This window comes from Ctenocephalides felis, unplaced genomic scaffold, assembly GCF_003426905.1.
Source record: "Ctenocephalides felis isolate EL2017-DRISC unplaced genomic scaffold, ASM342690v1 CF-g0.4_SCAFFOLD_03571, whole genome shotgun sequence".
NCBI lineage: Eukaryota > Metazoa > Arthropoda > Insecta > Siphonaptera > Pulicidae > Ctenocephalides > Ctenocephalides felis.
This window is the reverse complement of record NW_020539725.1, coordinates 53317034-53335815: the sequence shown is the minus strand read 5'-3', so window position 1 is coordinate 53335815 and position 18782 is coordinate 53317034. Positions and strand designations below refer to the sequence as shown.

General features: G+C 28.5%; 1 protein-coding gene across 1 annotated transcript; it reads left to right on the top strand.

Moving 5' to 3' along the window:
- Nucleotides 1-15809: 15809 nt before the first annotated feature.
- On the top strand, nt 15810-18297 carry LOC113386255 (poly [ADP-ribose] polymerase 14-like). The gene is made up of 6 exons (XM_026624046.1): nt 15810-16087; nt 16269-16382; nt 17163-17264; nt 17357-17543; nt 17744-17924; nt 17999-18297. The coding sequence occupies exons 1-6, from the start codon at nt 15894-15896 to the stop codon at nt 18295-18297; spliced, it is 1077 nt and encodes a 358-aa protein (XP_026479831.1). The 5' UTR covers nt 15810-15893.
- The last annotated feature ends 485 nt before the right edge of the window (nt 18298-18782 follow it).

The window sequence follows — 18782 nt, the reverse complement described above, 5'->3', positions numbered from 1 at the left end:
AAAGTTACGATAAATTCTGCATTGATTTCTTTAATATCTTCTAAATTTATATAAATTAAACTAAAATTTACTATATTAAATTCTGATCTGACTTGGCATTTATATAAAATAATATTTGAAGCAAGTACAAAGCTATATTCAATTACAATTTTTGTCTCGTTTGCACATGCAATTCCGCCGATGCAATAAACAGAACTGTGCAGGTGCGTCATACTAAAAAGATGTATAAGCCATTGCCTTGATTTTAGAAAATCGGGTTTGGAATAGATTTTTTTTCGGAAAACCGGTTCTAACCGGTTTTCTAACTTTATATAAAAAATAAATTTTTGGTTGAATATTCTGTAATAATCAAAAAATTACAGGTAAATTTAGTGTGATTTTAAACAGTTTTTACATTATTTATTTACTGTTCAATTTTATGGATAGCAAAATTTATTTTAATTTTAATTAGAACGAAATTAGAAAGAAACTAGTGGTGTATGGCAACGTGCCTTAAGGCAAATTGCTAGAATTTCCTGTACCGTAACGAAATGTTCGAGGAATATTAAATGTTTTCAAATAGATTATTATAAATACTGTAACATTTAACTAGATAATATAATAATTAGCTACTTCGTTATTCAGAAAATGTATGCCAAACACAATAATTAAATTATTATATAATCCCAAAGTCATTAGTTGCAAAATGTATGATATTTGCAAAAAGATGTATGAATATTCAAAATTAATCTATTCATTTCTACTCGCTTGCTAAAATATATTGTATTTTAATTTTCAATAGTATTTTTCCACAGTTATCGAATGGAAAAATTCAAAATTTTATTTGCAGAATATACATATTTTTTAGTGAAAATCAAATATCAGAATAATAATGAAATAGTGAATGATTTTTATATATGAGACTGATATAATATTTCAATAATATATACTAGACAAGCTTACTTAGTAAAAAGAACTGAGCTAGATCCAAAAGTAGTTTTAAATATTTTAGATCTCAATATTGTTAATATTTAATTTTAATTTAATTTTTCAATTTAATTGTTTGTAGGGAGTTCAATATTAAGTATGCAGAATAATGATCAATGATCGGCGTTACGTTATTTTGAATTGACTAGAAATATGATATAATCTATCTAATTAATCGTTAATTAGTTACATAATTAAAAATCAATGGAACAAATCTATTTTGTATTATTTGGGTCAACGCATTATTTTACAAGGATAATCGCATCGATGAAATAAATTTTTATTTTTGTCAGAAGTTCGACTCGCATTCGAATTATTTTTTTAACAATTTTGACATCCTACCTATATTTGAATGATCTTCACAAAAATGTCCTTCTAATTATCAAACAGCTCTTCAATTGCTATGTAAGTGTGATCTGTTATTTGTAAAATAAAATATGTTAAAATATGCGTAAACATTCGAAACAGTTTTGCATATTATACAATTTGATTAGTTATTTATAGTAATTCTAATAAATAATATCGTTTAAGAATGCGCAATTGTATACATATGATAATTGTGACTTTAAGAAGTACACAGAACGCGATGGATCTATGTCAAGACCAACGTTGTAAAGACCATTCAATTTTTTCTTGATGTGCTTCAAATACATTCATTATCGAAGATGATTATGATATAATACTATATATAAGGTAGAGCGGTGCACAAAAGTCCACTTTGATTTTGAGCAATTATATTGTGAAAACCAAACCAATTAATGATTTCCCCACCAAAAATTTAAGTTCTTAAAAAATATACATTTTTTAATCTTGCAAAAAAAAGATTTTTGACATTTTTGAAAAAAAATGACTTTCGAAAAATTCTAATTGTTTTTATACTTTGAAATATTTTGGGAATTTTGAATTTTTCTTCAAAGCAATCGCGATGCGTTAGCTGCTATGAAACGAAATATAGAAGCGCGTGGGCGCCTCGTTGTGGTATGACGGATATAGAAATGTAAACAAAATTTGTTGTTATTTTAAAATATCTATAAAATATCTGATAATTTGATGTGCATATGTCTAATTAACATTTTTGACCGCCAAATGACATTTTTCTAAGGTTTTTTTTTATTGAGAGTCCATAACCGCTAGACCTTACCAAAAATTTAAACAACTCTTTGTTTAGTTAATTCAAATAAAATGGTTTTAGAATTATTCAAATCGGACACTCCATTTTCTCAAAAACTGAATTACGATTTTTGGCCTTTTTTGCCCCCTATCTTCGAAACGGCTCAACCTGCCTTTGCCAAAAACTATTCAACACATCTCCTTATCAATACAAATCTAAAGTTTTTTGAATTATTCAAATCGGTTGATCCGTGTTCCCGAAATCGTCGACGAAAATTTGTATCCGCACACACACGCACATACATCCATTTATTCTAAGGTATGCCAAAATGTTCAGAAACCTTTGAAACGTAAAGATATAACAAATTTTCGTTTTTGATTTTTTTGCGATTACTGTAACTTACCCTACGGAAAGTTAAAAAAATACCAGAAATAAATAAATGATATTTCAATTTGCTGATAAATATTTCTGACGAAATATCAGATCAAGGTTATATACAGTGTTATCTCCGCAAAAAATGTGCCCACAAAATGTATATTTTGCGTTGGTTGAATAATTTAGCTATTGTTTCGTAAAATCCCTTTAAAATAAAAAATCAGACATTAGATCTGTTTGCTCCTATTTTACCCCGCCTATGGGGTAAAAAGGACCAATTAATACATTTTTGAAAAAACAAAGCAAAAAAACGCATTTCTACAATAATGGGATTTTTACTGAACATAGGCAGATAGTTGTTTGTTTCACATGTGTTATTTGTTTTGATAAAATTGGATTGGATTTTGCAATATAATTGCAAATTTCCCTACGCTATTTGATGATAGAAATATTTTTTTTGCGAACGAAGGGATTTTTGTGGTATCTTTACTGATCTTCCAAAATATTTATTTGAGAGTCGTTTATCACTACTATTTATAATATTTACTTAGATTTCAACATATAACAGATCCTTAACTTAGTACCTATTTGATAAATATTTGACCTTATAATTTTTACTGCTCCAGTTTTGTTTATTGAGGTATAAAATTAAATAAAAAATTATTATTTTATATGCTTCATGCAACTGAGTAATTTATTTTTAATGATAATTATAATTTTGAAATGTAATATTCCTGTCTATGGTAATGAACTGAACGCCACCCACATTATATGATATTTACAAATATTTTAATTTAGATCCAAATGAAACGAAAACTGATCTGATATATTTTCAGTGTTAGAAAAAATCTTTTATAGAGATCGCAATTATAAATTTTCTCTTTTTTAATTATAATAATATAGAACCTATACCTATACAGTGCGGCTTATCGTTAGTCCTTAATGTGATGCATTACCCGTTACATAATAATGAGATACATTATTCGCGCTTACAAACCGCTGCCACCAGACCACCAGGGCCGATATTTTATGCGAATAATTATATCGCGAAACACGTGTTTCGAAGAAGTTAAGGGGGTAGTCGAGTTTTGGCGCATCTGAGCGAGTTGTACCTCGTACACAGAATTACTCTTTAGAACGCTTTCGAGAACAAAACTTTATTGTGGTGTATTTTGAAAACATGCCTGATACATAAGTACCTGGCGAAACTTGGAGCAACTGACAACGAGGTGCACATTGTCAGCGTTAATAGAAACAGTCTTCTTGGTTCTTCTTGCCGAGCGGAATTTGTAGGTCGGGAAAAAGTTAGTTACGTGGTAACTGCTTGCGACGTTGCGGCGAGAACTTTTTTAAGTATTCCAGAGGAAAAGAATATCAAAAGTCTTTTTTACGCTTTTACAAAACTGCATGTTTTTACTTCTAACTTCTAGCATTAATAATTTATATGTTGCTTGTATCAGCGCATGTACCGAGGAGATTTTGCTATCTAAAACATGATAGTAAGTAATTAACTTTCTGAAGGACAACTTTCTGTTTTCACCAGAAAATCAGATTTGATAATTAAATTCCCCTAAGGTAAGTTATAGTAATCGCAAAAATATCGAAAATGAAAATATTTATTTTTTACGTTTCAGACGTTTCTGAATATTTTAGCAAACCTTAGAAAAAATGTATGTATGTGTGTGTATCTGTGTGCGTATACAAATTGTCGTGAACGTTTTCAGGTAACACCAATCAACCAATTTCAATAATTAAAAAAACATTCAATTCTTATTGATAAGGAGGCGTGCTGATTAGTTTTTGGCGAAGGCAGATCTAGCCGTTCCGAACATACAGAGCAAAAAGTGTCAAAAATGATAACTCAGTTTTTAAAAGAAGGGAGCGTCCGATTTTGATAATTCAAAAAACATTTTACTTGTATTGAAGATGAAGAACTGATTAAATTTTTGGGAAGGCAGGTCCAGTGGTTATGGACTCTCAATAAAAATAAGTTAAAAAAATGTCATTTGGCGGTCAAAAATGTTTATTGGACATAAGTATATCAAATTATCAGATATTTTATAGCGACTTTAATAATGTGTACACATTTTGTGTAAATTTTTTTGGGTTCCGTACCAAGATTTTTAATTACGGTACGGGAAGTACCAGCAATTTGTCTCAAGGCACGATGCCATGCACCCCATTAGTTTTCTGCTTTCTTTGCATTTCGAGTCATTCTGAATCATTTGACACTACAGTTCAAAAAATATTTGAGTGTTTTTATATATGACCCAAATTCCACCTTTCTTTGATGATTTTTCAAAGATTCAGTTGTAAAATTATGTTCCCAGCCATTTCTTTATAATTAATAGATAAAAGCCTAATTTGAGAATAAAAGCAAAGTTTGTTTTTGAGAAAAAATCAGATTTGCTAAATTTTTAAATTCTAATCAGCATTTGGAGTTATTCTGAATCATTTGAAACTACATAACCAAAAAGTAATATAGCAGTGAAAATGTATGAGACAAAATTTCGCCTTTTGTCGATTTCTCAAAGATCCAGTTGTATAATTTTATACCCAGCCATTTCTTTATAATTAGCAGATAAGAGCAAAATTTCGTTTAGCAAAGAAAAAAATGTTTCTGTCAGAAAATCAGATTTGCTAATTTTATGAATTCTTCTCTGCATTTGAAGTCATTCTGAATCACTTGATACTTCAAATCGGAAAAGTATGTAGGTGTGAAAATGTATAAGCCAAAATTCCACCTTACGTCGATGATTTCTCAAAGATCCAGTTGTATAATTTTGTACCCAGCCATTTCTTCATAATTAACAGATAAGTGCAAAATATCGTTTAGCGAAAAAAGTTTGTTTTTGCCAGAAAATCAGATTTGCTAATTTTATGATTTCTCTACATTTTGAGTCATATTGAATAATTTTACAACTACAAATTCAAAATGTAAGTGCGAAAATTCCACCTTTCGATTATTTCTCAAAAATTCAGTTGTATAATTTAGGGCTTAGCCATTTTTTTTATAATTACCATATAAGAATAGAATTTTGTTTATCGATTTCGTTTAAGATATCAGTTGGAAATCGTGCTGATTAGTTTTTGGTAAAGATCGGCAGAGCTGTTTCTTCGTAATCACTTGTAGCTTTTTTTAAAGTTTGACGAAACATAGTATGGAGATATGATTAATGGTCCTAACTAATATTCCAGAATATTATAGGACTACAAAAAGTGGTTTAATTTTAAAAATTAAATATGTAGTGTGATAGTCACAATATCAAAATTCTATGGTCACAATTTTAAACGTAGTTAAATATTAATTGTTAAATTCCGGAATCAAAGGGCCATTTACAGGTAATTTTTATCAAATTTTTGCAACTTTACGCTCTACTATTTTTGATTCTGTGCACCTTTGCCAGAATAAAGGTATAGTTGGTCCCTTTTACCTCACCTGGGTGTAAGCTTTTATAGATTATAAAATCTGTTGAATCAAACTTAAAATTAACAATACATCTTTTAAAATAATTGAATAACGTGTACTTAAAAATTATATTAAAATATCATAAACTAAACAACAGTGCTCACAACCAAAAAAACTAACAACGAAAAAATAATTTTTGTTAGGGATTTTCAAACATTGTCGTTTATCTCGTGCTAGCGGCATCACTAATAATAAGTAAGAATCAAGGTTATGGTTGGTTATACATCTTCTTCCCTCTACTTTCAAATATTGTTGTTAAAAAATTCCTGATTTTACTTGTTTTTCAGATATCGCTGGTGGACGTTTGTCCCCGCAGACCTTCAAACCCCGTTCTACCCTTATTTCCAATCGAAATAGAATGAATCCCCCAGAATGAGAACAGTCGAGAAATATCCGTTTTCGTTTTGGAAAGTGATCAATCTAAACTATTTGTACTTGTAACCCAAGTACAGAGGTAATGTATGTGCATAATTTGCAGTATTATCCGAAGGTTTAAATAAGACGGCGTCAAGAATAAACGATATATGAAGCCACTTTATGATCGATTCAAGTATTCAACGAGATTACGCGGAAACGGAAACACATACACTATATATACCTACTTGAATCGGAGCCAAATTGCGCACAATTTGCAATGAATATCAATTTAAACAAATGCTGAAAATAAATAACATGTCAATATTATTTATAGAAAATAAATATAACACATGCTCATGTAAAATCTATATAGGGTAGAGTGGGGATTAGAGGTCCGCGGGTAAAATGTCCACCGCCGATATCTCAAAACAAGTTAAGTCAGGATTTTTTAACAAAAATATTAGAAAGTATAGGACAAAATATGTATAACCAGCCATCACCTTTATTCTTATGACGTCGCTATCAGGAGATAAACGCTAATGTTTGGAAATCCATAACAAAAATATTTTCTTTCTTTGTTACCTATTTCGGTTGTGAGCACTGTTGTTTAGTTTACGAGACCTTAATATAATTTTTAGGTAAACGTTATTTAATTGTTTTATAAAAAAATCAAATTAAATGTATTGTTATTTTTAAGTTAGATTCAACAGTTTTTCATATATAATCTTTATAAAAGCTTACAAAAGTGGGTGGGATAAAAGGGACTAACAGAACTCAGAAATTGATAATAATAATTGAAATTGAAATACCTTGAAACTGTTTGTCTACTAGCTATCCTATTTCTTCTCGACGGGGTAAAAAGGAACATGTGACAAATTTTTGAAAAATAGCAAAAAAGCACATTTCTATAATTAACAATAAACTAGGTATTTTACTGAACATAGGTAAATAGTTGTTTGTTTGATACTTGTTATTTGATTTGATGTAGTCGGTTCGGTTTTAACAATACAATTGCCAGAAGTTAAATTGAACATTTGTGCCCCGAACTACCCTATCCTATATATATGCTTTATACATAACCAGAAAACCAAATAAAAACAAAAATGTTTTGAAAGTACATTATTTATTTTTGGCATTTCAGATGTATGGTAAATTTTATTTTTAGATTTGCTGATATCTTTATGTATACTTAATATAGAGATCAAAATATAAAAAAATGTAATAACAGAAACAAAAGAAATAGATTGAAGAAATGAATGATCGTTAAAAAGTAAAAAATATTTGGTGATAAGTCAAATTGCAAATAATATAGCTCCATCATTGATATTGCCAATTAATTTATTTACGTTTGTAATTGAAAATTTACAAAAAAAACAATATATCTTAAATTTAATAATTTAATAATTTAATAATAATATTATTAGTGAGTGTGATATACGCAGTAATACAGAAGGGTCGACATATGTTTATTATTCTTTAGAGAAGAGATATTTTTTATATTTTATCAGAAAATAAAAGAAAAACACTATAGCTTTGATTGTGTATAAAAATAGATGAAAGAAATAGAAATATAGAGAATATTACGATTGGATGACAAGTTACTGCAAAAAGTTTATTAAAAGTACAAGCATCTCGTTATAAAATGAACTTCTGGTTGTGAAGTATAAAATTGGTATTTTTGTAATACATTTTGAAAATACAAAAAATATAAAATTGTTAATATGAAACTTGGGAAAAGTGATTAAAATTTAGGTAAACATATTATCGTAGAAATATAAAAATTATCCGACATTAATGAATTAAAAAAGAAAATTACTTAGAAGTCTTGGTATACAAAATTTGGTGTTGATAATGTCAAATATAAAATTAATATTTATTTAAAAAATATCTGTTTTTTAGATGTAAATTGAACAAATTTGACAACTTATCCATTTTTATATATCTTGAATAATTGCCCAATTTTAATCAGATTTTGGAGACACCTACATAGAATATAAGATGTTACACCAGTAACTTGAATATATGTTTTGGAAAGTAACACATATACTTCAACTCCATTCAAATTTTATTCTGATTAATTTAATGTTGTGATGGAAATATACGAATTACATATATTAACATAACAGATAAAAAATTAAAAAACAAATGTGTTGCAAACGATATTATCTGTTGGTGATAAATTACTTATATATCGCAAATAAACTTCATCTTTTATTAGAAGTGTAAAATCGTTAAATACATTTAATTTAAAAAAAAGTTACTTTAATACATTTAGTGTAAACTAGTTAAATACATTTAGTATAAAAAAAATTGTTTAATACATTTAGTGTAAAATCGTTAAATACATTTAGTTTAAAAAAAAATAGTTTAATACATTTAGTGTAAAATAGTTAAATACATTTAGTTTTGAAAAAAAAACATTTAGTATTTAATTGCTGCTTTTTTGCAGTTTCTTCTTTTATTGATATCTTGCATATAGAAGATTGATATTAAAAAAACTGTTGCAAAAAAATTACCTGTAGATAAGTAGATATTTGACTCAGGAGAAGCAAATTGATATACTAAGAAACAGTAGAGGAAATTTCTGGTAAACTAAAAGGTTTTCATTTATATTAACCATTGTAAAATTTCTACCGCTAAATATTACTATTACTACTAGATGCAGATGTAGTTCCATTATAAAATCCTTTTTATTCAAGTGACGCGGGACATTCGATTTAACAATTTGTGAATGCCTATCATGTCATTATATAATAATTGTATAATGGTAATATGGAATAGGAGAATAGCGATGTACTATCAGCAAAAGCAAAATGTCTTAACCTATGAAGAACCATCATTACAATGATGTGACATTTCATGAGCTGCCAGTCACGAATACAAATTAATATTTAGTTTTTCTCCTCGACGAGAACTTTTGTTTGAGGCTGATAAACCGCGCGAAACATTTAAAATAAAGGGTGTCCCATTTAAAACCGGTTCCGAACGGATTAGATTTGGCATTATAGAAAAAGGTAATAATCAATATAAGAAGAAATATTTCTTTGGTCTAATTTGAGCAATATTTTTTATACTTAGAAATAAATACTGCAGCAAATTTGTTCAACAGCTTAAAATTTGAAATCATGTAGGGGTAAAAAAAAATACTACATCTCAAACAAAGTTAAAATTATATAATTATCAATAAAATATTGTTAATATTATATCTAATGGGAAACAACTATTGAGTTGTTTTTCCAACATGCCCCTTTAGTATACAATGTTCATTTACTGCCGACTATTGTAAATTCTTCAAATTTATTAAATGTCCTTAACTGGACAGTTGTAAATAAAAGAGATAAAAAAAATATCTCAAAAACCAGTAAAGTTAATAATTTTCATCAAAAATATTTGAAAGCAGAGGGAAATAGATGTATAATCAACCATCACCTTGATTTATACGATATAGCTATCAGAAAAGAAATGGCAATGTTTGAAAATCCATAACCAAATATTTCTTTCATAGTTAGTTTTTTGGTTGTGAGCGCTGTTGTTTAGTTTACGAGACCTTAATATATTGTTGAAGTCTACGTTATTTAATTGTTTTATAACATGTATTGGTAATTGTAAGTTAGATTTAACTGTTTTTTATATAACCTCTATAGAAGCTTACACGTAAGCGGGGTAAAAAGATCCTACTGAACCTCAAGGTGGGAGCCTGCTTTAGAGGCTTGAAAAAAATCGATTTTTTTTGCAAAAATGTCTTCCAAAACAAGCTAAGAATATATTCTCGGCATATTATGGCATATATTTTAATGAAAAAATTTGAGAACAGTGTTGGAAACCTGGCAGTTTTGTTTCAATTAAATATTTATTTCCTTTCCTAAAAATTCATCAAAAATAGCCATTTTTTTGAAGCCTCAAAAGCAGGCTCCCTTCTTAACCCAGGTTAAAAATAAAACTAGCAAATAAATAGGTTAATTAGGTCAAATAAAGCAATTTTACAAGAGAAAAATTAAATAAGTAGTTATTCCAAATCTGCTGATAAATATTTCTAACAAAATACCAGATCAAGGTTATTCACAGTGTATCTCTACAAAAAATGCTCCCATGAAATTTATATTTTGCATTGGTTGAATAATGAAGCTATTATTTAGCAAAATCACTTCACACATGACCAGTTTGCCTCCTGGCCGTCCCAATTTACCCCTCCAATGGGGTAAAAAGGACCAGGTTACAAATTTTTGAAAAACAGCAGAAAAAACCTTGGGATTCAATATTTTATTAAAATTTCTGCGTTCGAATGATTCTGATATTCAACACTAATGCAATTATAAATAGATCTAGTTTGTTCTTTGACTTGTCTTAAATTTGAATTCATTATCTATTTAAACGAAAGAAATCAGTACCTTTTTATATTGTTGTGGCATGAAATATTATTTTTAGAATCTAGGAAAATATACGATTTGTAATTATAATTAAAAGAAGTTACAGCGTAGTTACATCGGCAGTTATACGACTGAAAATATTTATTCAGCACATATACAATTTAAAAATATTTAAAAATTTAATGCATAAAGTCAATTTACTGCAAAATACTTTGTTGTGTATTTATCCTTGAAGTTTATATTTAAACGATTAATGCTGAAGCGATGAATAAGTGAATAATAAATTTGCAATAAATTATCCATGCCACTGTAAAAATATTTGCAAGTGTTCGTCTTGGCAAAAATGCTTGATATGAATAGTATCAAAAATTCCAAACTTTACTAAACACTTCTTTCAGAACATATTTTAACATAATAATTTAATGAGCTTAAATGAGGACGAAAATATTAACACTTTTTTTCAAATTACAAAGAAACGGTTTGGCCGATCGCAGCGCAAAGTTGACAAACAATTGTCGTCATCGAGATAAATCAAATGGGTTTTGAATTTCTAGAATCGGTTCAGGCGTTTCTGAGCAAACGTCGATGAAATGTATAATTTTGACAAATGCCAAAAAACGATACTAATTTTTGCAAAGTTTGACGAATTTAAAGCTAAACGAGTTGTAGTAGGGCCGTAATATTTTAGTATGATCTAGAAGACTATGGTATCTACCGTCAAATAAAATAATAAAAATCGACAAAAAAATTTTTTTAACACTTTATTGAATTTTCAAAATTGATTCAGAATTGGGGGCTGAAACGTGGATGAAAAATTTTTGGAATGGCTTTTAAATTTTTGAAATCGGTCTAGCCGTTTTTGAGAAAACGTCGATTTCTCAAAAACGTCGGAAACGTCAAAAACGCAAAAAATCTGTTCACACACACGCACACGCACACACACATACTTTTTGGTCTCATTCGATTCAGAATGGCTTGAAACGTCGAGAAAACATAAAATTAGCGAAACGGATTTTTGATGAAAATATGAAAACTTCAGAAAATTAATAAACTGTAACTTCTCTCGTATGTTATTATGCCACATCAGAAAGATGTATTTATGATGAGATTATTTTTTAACGTTTGTGTGATTTCTAGGATAGATTTCCTATCTACAACGCCTGACTGCACATCAGCTACATAGCATTTTGACAGTTTTTAGTGCCACTTTATATGAAAAACGCTACGTAACATAACCTTAACGTTCGCAACATTGGTCTATTTTAGAATTGACCCATCAATCTCACAACCCAAATATCAACTAATAAGTGGTTCTTACAATTAGTCTGATTTGAGAGTTTAATTAATTCGGCCGATATCAAAATGAGGACATGAACGATACCAATGATATTACAAATTACAAACGTATCTCTAAATGCTTGCATAATAATAATAATGAATGTGTCTATAAAAATCTATGCAAACATTGATTATCGCATCATTCATGCAACAGTTTTGAGATCAAGATTAGTATTCCGTGCACAGAGCTGTTACAGGCCATAATTGAAGGTTGTGTACTATCTCTCGCGCCAGGTACAGGTGGGCATCTATGTATCTATGTGTCTATGTGTCTATGTGTATATTTGACCTTCGATTGTCCATCTCTTTTAAATTCCATGATAATTATATAATAATTAAAATAACCACATCGTGAATGATGATATGATATAATGTCTTCGATAATAACAATAGAAAAATCACGGAGTCATTATAAAAAATAAATATTTATAATTACACCGCGACGGTATGCTTTGAATTATCGATGGCGGTTTTGTTTATAGTTTATAAATATTAAGAAGACTGTATATTGAATCTCTTGAAAAAGGCATGAGAAATGATAAAATCTACTAAATCGATAAAAAACAATTGAATTTTTGTAATATTCCACCTATAGGAGTTTTCATGACCCCAAAGGCTGTATCTTTAGAAGGATAGCTAGAAGCAGTCTAGTTCTTGTATAAGGTGTCGTGAACAATGGTAATTTCTAGGATTATTATTTTTACGAATGATATTATTATGTAATCTAAAGATTGTTGTCCTTGGGAGTAAATCTGTACAAATGCAACGGAAATAGCGTTACGCCCGAACAGTTTGTCATTCGCTCTCGATGAAATCATTTGTATACGCGTCGATTGTGATTAGTCGTCGTGTTGCGTGAATATAGATCTGTCGTTGTACGCATACTGGCATTAACGTTGTATGCGTAAGGATACAAAAAAAAAATTGAAATGTCATTAGTTTTGAAATAACGTCGTAGTACAAATCTTGATTTAATAAAAAATGCCTGAATCAGAAGAATATTTTACCCTGCTCCTTAAAAATAATTAAACAAATAAAACATTTGTGCCGTATACGAAACGTAAGTTTATTGAAATAATTTCTATATTATTCGTAGTTTCTATAAATCTTTAAAGTTATTCAAATGGAAAATATTTGTATAGGCAAGACAAATATTACAGCTGCTCAAAGAATGAGATTGTATCGCGTGCAAAAAGGTAAAAAAAATACAAGCAGTCAATGAATGTATGTTAATTTTATTACATGAAGTTCTTCTTCATTGGGCATTGTTTAACATAATCCAATGTGTGAACAAATATTATAGAATTTATGAATCAGCAACCCTACGGCCGTTTTTTTCTAATTGTGATATAGCAGCAAAGGCTCGAAAGACTATTAAGACTCATTTGGAAGCATATTCTGTTCTTTTTTTAAGTAAAATCTGATATCACTGATAGATTCCGGAATATCATACATGATGAAATCTTTTATAAATATCAACCAGAATTGCCTTCGTAGATGCAAAATTATCAATAATTAGTATTTTAAATCAAGAATAGTTTTGATGCAAATTTGTGTCTGATACTATAGTCAACTCAAATTTTTGGTATTTTTCAACAAGAAAATTTGTATGATAATCCATCTCAAAACTAAGCTCTCTTAGGCCAGAAGCTGATGAGAAGATCAATTTTAGATCCACACAAAGGATTCTTTCATTTTTTTCGTCATATATAAAACAATTTGTAGATATTTTAATGGCTGATTATCATTTATAATAATTATTTATCAGAAATTGATTCTATTATAATACAATTTTGTTTTGCAGAAAAAAAAATTGAATGTGCTTATTTTCTAATTAGTACATACAGATTATGAGCCAAGAAAGGTGTCCACATCAAACATGAAGTAATCGAAATCTATATAGGAAAACGCTTATATTTGGCGAACTGATTTTAATTGTGTTGAGAATAATAATCAAGGCAGATGTTATGTGATAATAGAAAATGGTTATTGTGAAACAAACTTTCACATATTAACTACCGTGAACATGGTTTACATATTAAATATTTGCCTCTTGATGTCGGGCTTCAAATATACACATCACCATTAAATAGAGTAAATAGAAATAAGAAGATATTAAATTATTAAAAAGAATTCTAATGTTAAAATATAATTTTGAAAGAATCTTTTATAAAAACGCACCCGTCATCTATTAAACGACAGGAATACTATGCAGAGCTTGGTTGGAATACAAACTTCTTGTAGAATTTTGTTATTAAAAATTATACGGTATAAACTAATATTAAAATGCCTAAAAATCACTAAATATTACTTATTTAGTTTGTCGCAAGCTTAGATAAACAAGTATAAAGATACTGAGGGTTTAACTGCTCATGTTAAGGTTAAAAATTCAAATGGCAAAAAAATAATATATAGCCGGTTTTACTCGAAATCTGAAGTATTGGGTCACTTAGTATTATTACTAATAATAATATTAATAATAATTGCACTAATGATAATAAGTAATATATGAAATAGTACAGAATTAATAACAGATGGCACTTACCTTTGTAGCGTATCCTCGTACTCTGTGCGCTATGTTGATGTACTTTCTGGGAATACCCGAAATTATTGTAATCATTATAGCAGGCGCTGGAAAACACCGGTTTTACAACCTAGAAATAAAGAAAATAAGATTTAATAAAATGTATGTAAATTACTTTGTTAATAAATTATTGTATGTTTTAACAAAACATTGATTACTTTGATTTATTAAACAATATGAATTTATATATGTTAACTGAGATGTAAATTAATTTACAGCTTTTGTTGTCTTAGCATTTTAAATATTCTTTTTAAACTGTGTATATCTAATCTGTGAATATATTTGTTAAGTTTTTAAATCTAATAATTGTATAATATTATATTTAACTAGCGGTGTATGGCATCGTGCAAATTGCTGAAACTTCCCAGCTATAATAACTAATTCAAAGAATAAAATTTATTAAAGAAATATATTTTTTCGTAATTAAGAAAAAAAATTAAAAAAATTATTTCCCAAAAACAATCGTTTCGTCAACATAAGCAGAAAGTTTCTTGAATTCTTCAAATCGGATGCTTAGTTCTCTCAAAAACTGCTATTTTTTGCATATTCAGCTCTGCATTTTTGAAACACCTGGACCAGCCTTTGCCAAAATCTAATCACCACTTCTCCCCATCATTATACGAATTGAATATTCTTTGGATCATTCAATCGGATGTTCCGTTCTCTCAACAACACGATTTCCATTTTATGCACTCTTTGCTCCGTATCTCCGAAACGGCTGGACCTGCTTTTGCCAAAAACTAATCAACACATCTCACGAGCAATTGTTATCAAATATTTTTAGAACCATTCAAATTGGTTGATCCGTGCGCCCAAAAACGTGGACAAAAAATTGTCTCCATCCAGAGGGGAGGTTTGACAAAACATCACAAAGTATCATGTGAAGGAGAGGGGGATTTAGTAAGATATCACGTGTATTTATTTTTTACCTGATTTTTTTTTTTTTAATATCCAAATATTTAAAAAAAAATCTAAAATTTTACAATTTTTTCTCATAACTAAAAATACACATGATGTTTGTTGGGGGAGGGGTGAGGATAATTTTGAATATCACCACTTATCACCAAGGGGGAGAGGAATCCAAAATTCCTTAAAAAATCGACCACGTGATTAATGGTCGTCCCCAATTATTTGAAACATGTATGTTACCACAATGACCATCTCTGATAACGATACTGAGGCTGACAATTCGACAAGTCGGCATCGTTATCATGAGCATTCCGAACTGAATCAAGTGATTGTTGTTTTGTGGTTGTCATTAAATAAGTATTTACATTTTCAAGTTTAAAAACCATATTATTAAGTGTTAATTGGATTCTTTAAAAAATGGGAAATTCCCCGCCATCTCAACGAAGGGCTACGTCTCAATCGCGCCGAATAAGCCAGGAATCTAGGATAACCAATACTCCTCCAATTTTGACCAATAATGATGAAAGAGAACAGTTTCCAGCAGGAAATGGTAACACCAACAACTTATCAGGCAAAGAAACGGACAACTTACAGATTAATAAAAATTACAAGTAAGTTTTACTAACAAACAAAATGGCATCCTGATTGATCCTCTGGCATCTGTGTATCAAAATGATATGATTTATCATATGTAAAATTATTATGAAATGTTCATAAACTAACAAAGTATAAGGACTTATATATATATATATATATATATATATATATATATAATAATAATTTTTTAACCAGGCATAATTTAAACAATGGCCCAAGCAAAACTGTTGGATCACCTAGTGCAGTTGATTCCTGGTGCTTGGTGTATTCTAAATGTAATGATCCAGAAATACCATCCAATATAAATATGTAGGTGACTAAATATGAATATAAATTGCAAATAGTTAAGAAGTTAAGAATTCATTTGTTCGTTATATGTGATCAAATATATACAACTAGGCCTTGAGACTAAATTGGCATTTTATATATGTATATATATATATATATATATATATATATACACGTATATATAATTGTTAAAATCAAAATAATTGAACTTATTTTATTATTGGTCTTAATTTTTAATTGGCACATACTATATTTATTCACTTGCTAGAAAAAACAGTATCAGTCTGCACTATATATAATTGGTATCATAAATAATGCAATTATAATAAATGCAATAAAATGCAATATATATATATAATATATATATACCTTGAAGATTTTTTGTTCAACGTTGAAAGATAATAAATGCAATAAAATGCAATATATATATAATATATATATACCTTGAAGATTTTTTGTTCAACGTTGAAAGATATTGAATTGAATAAAACAACCAATGCATTTGAATGTAGAAATGTTTATTTTAAATTTTTATACATTTCAGACTAGATATGTGTCTCTTCATTCAGCTAAAATAAATTTACAATATAAATAAAAGTTTTAGAATTAAAAATTTTACAATTTAAAAAATTAATTAAAAGAAATTATTTCTTTTAGCTGAATGATGAGACACATCTAGTCTCGGAACATATAAAAATTTAAATTAAACAGTTCTACATTTGACGCTTTGGCTACATATATATATATATATATATATATATATATATATATATATATTACATTCTTTAATATCTATTCCAGGGATTTTGCTAATATAAACCCTACAACAAATTTATCTGAAGCAACTAGTCCTCCGAATATTGTACCAACAAATAATGTCCTTGATAATGAATTGTCTGATAAGTATAAGTATACATTGTAATTTCAAATATTTCATGTGATATCAGATAATCGTTTCAATGAATATTTTGTTCCAATTCATCGCATGTTTTCAGAGACCAGAGTTTTGAGGATGATGAAATACAACTTATACCATCAGTTTTAAGTACAGATGAAACTGAAAACTGGCTTCCTATGATGTTACAAACTAAAATTTTGTATGTACCAATTCAAAATGGAACAAAAAGCTATGAATATGTTGCAGACAAATTTTATGGTACAGCTATAAGACAAAATTTTAAGGTAATCATGTTTTTTATCACTTTCTACATATATTTACGTACATATATATAATTATTGTTATGTTTTACACTCTGATTTAATGAGAGCGAAACAGAACTTAACAATTCTAATTTACTAATTTTTCAAAAGTGCCTTAACTGTAGTTTGCGTTTTTTCTTCATAATTTCTTATATTTTCATTTCTCTTTATTCTTCCTCCAGATTGAAAAAATTGAATTAATACAGAATCCAGTAGCATTTGGGAAATATTTATTGAAAAAACAAGAATTGCAGTCACGTTATGGAAATGTAGCTGAAGAACTTTTATTTCATGGATCGTCAGTGGGGAACATTTTAAGCATCTGTAACAATAACTTCAATTGGCGTCTGTGCATCAATTCTAGTATGTATATTCAAATTATAAGTTTATCTGTTTATAAGATAAATCAATAAAAACTAATATGTTTTATATTACAGAATACGGTCATGGAATAAGTTTTTCTCCAATTTCAACTTATGCTTGTTATAGTTGTGATAAAACTCCATATAAGCAAATGCTGGCATGCTTAGTGCTCGTAGCAAAAGAGTGTGTAGGAGTGACAGGAATGCAATTGCCGGATTTAATTGAAGATGGATTATGGTGTGATACAGCAATTAAAAATGATGAAAGTAAATCTGTAGTTGTAAAGTTCGGTGATCATGAATTCTATCCCTTATATAGGATTACTTTTACTGGTTTTGTCAAACAGAACAATGCTCTTGTAAGAAGACGATAGATATTATTTATCATAAATATGATATTTATAAATGTAAGCAACTACTTATATTGTGTTTTATACATTCATGTGTGGCAATATATTTAGAATTTAATTAATTAAAATATAAATAAGAATTTAATTTGATATGTTATGATAATAAGATATTCTGGAAGAATACATCTTTAAAGAGCATAATTATATACTTAAATATATACACATTAATAATTATTAAACTTTAATTATACTAATTCTGCTCATAACATCAAAACTATAGAATTGTCGAACATTATAATTATTTAATAATATACGTGGTCTGTTCAAAAAGTACCCGGAATTTTCGTTTTTTTCAAAAAAATATTTATTTATTCGTCTACATTAATGTGGTCCCCTTCAAAGTAGTCCCCCCCCCAGATATAATACACTTATGCCAGCGTTTTTTTCCAATTTTCGAAGCACCCTTGATATTCACTTTTTGATATGTCCTTGAGCACTCTCAGCGATTT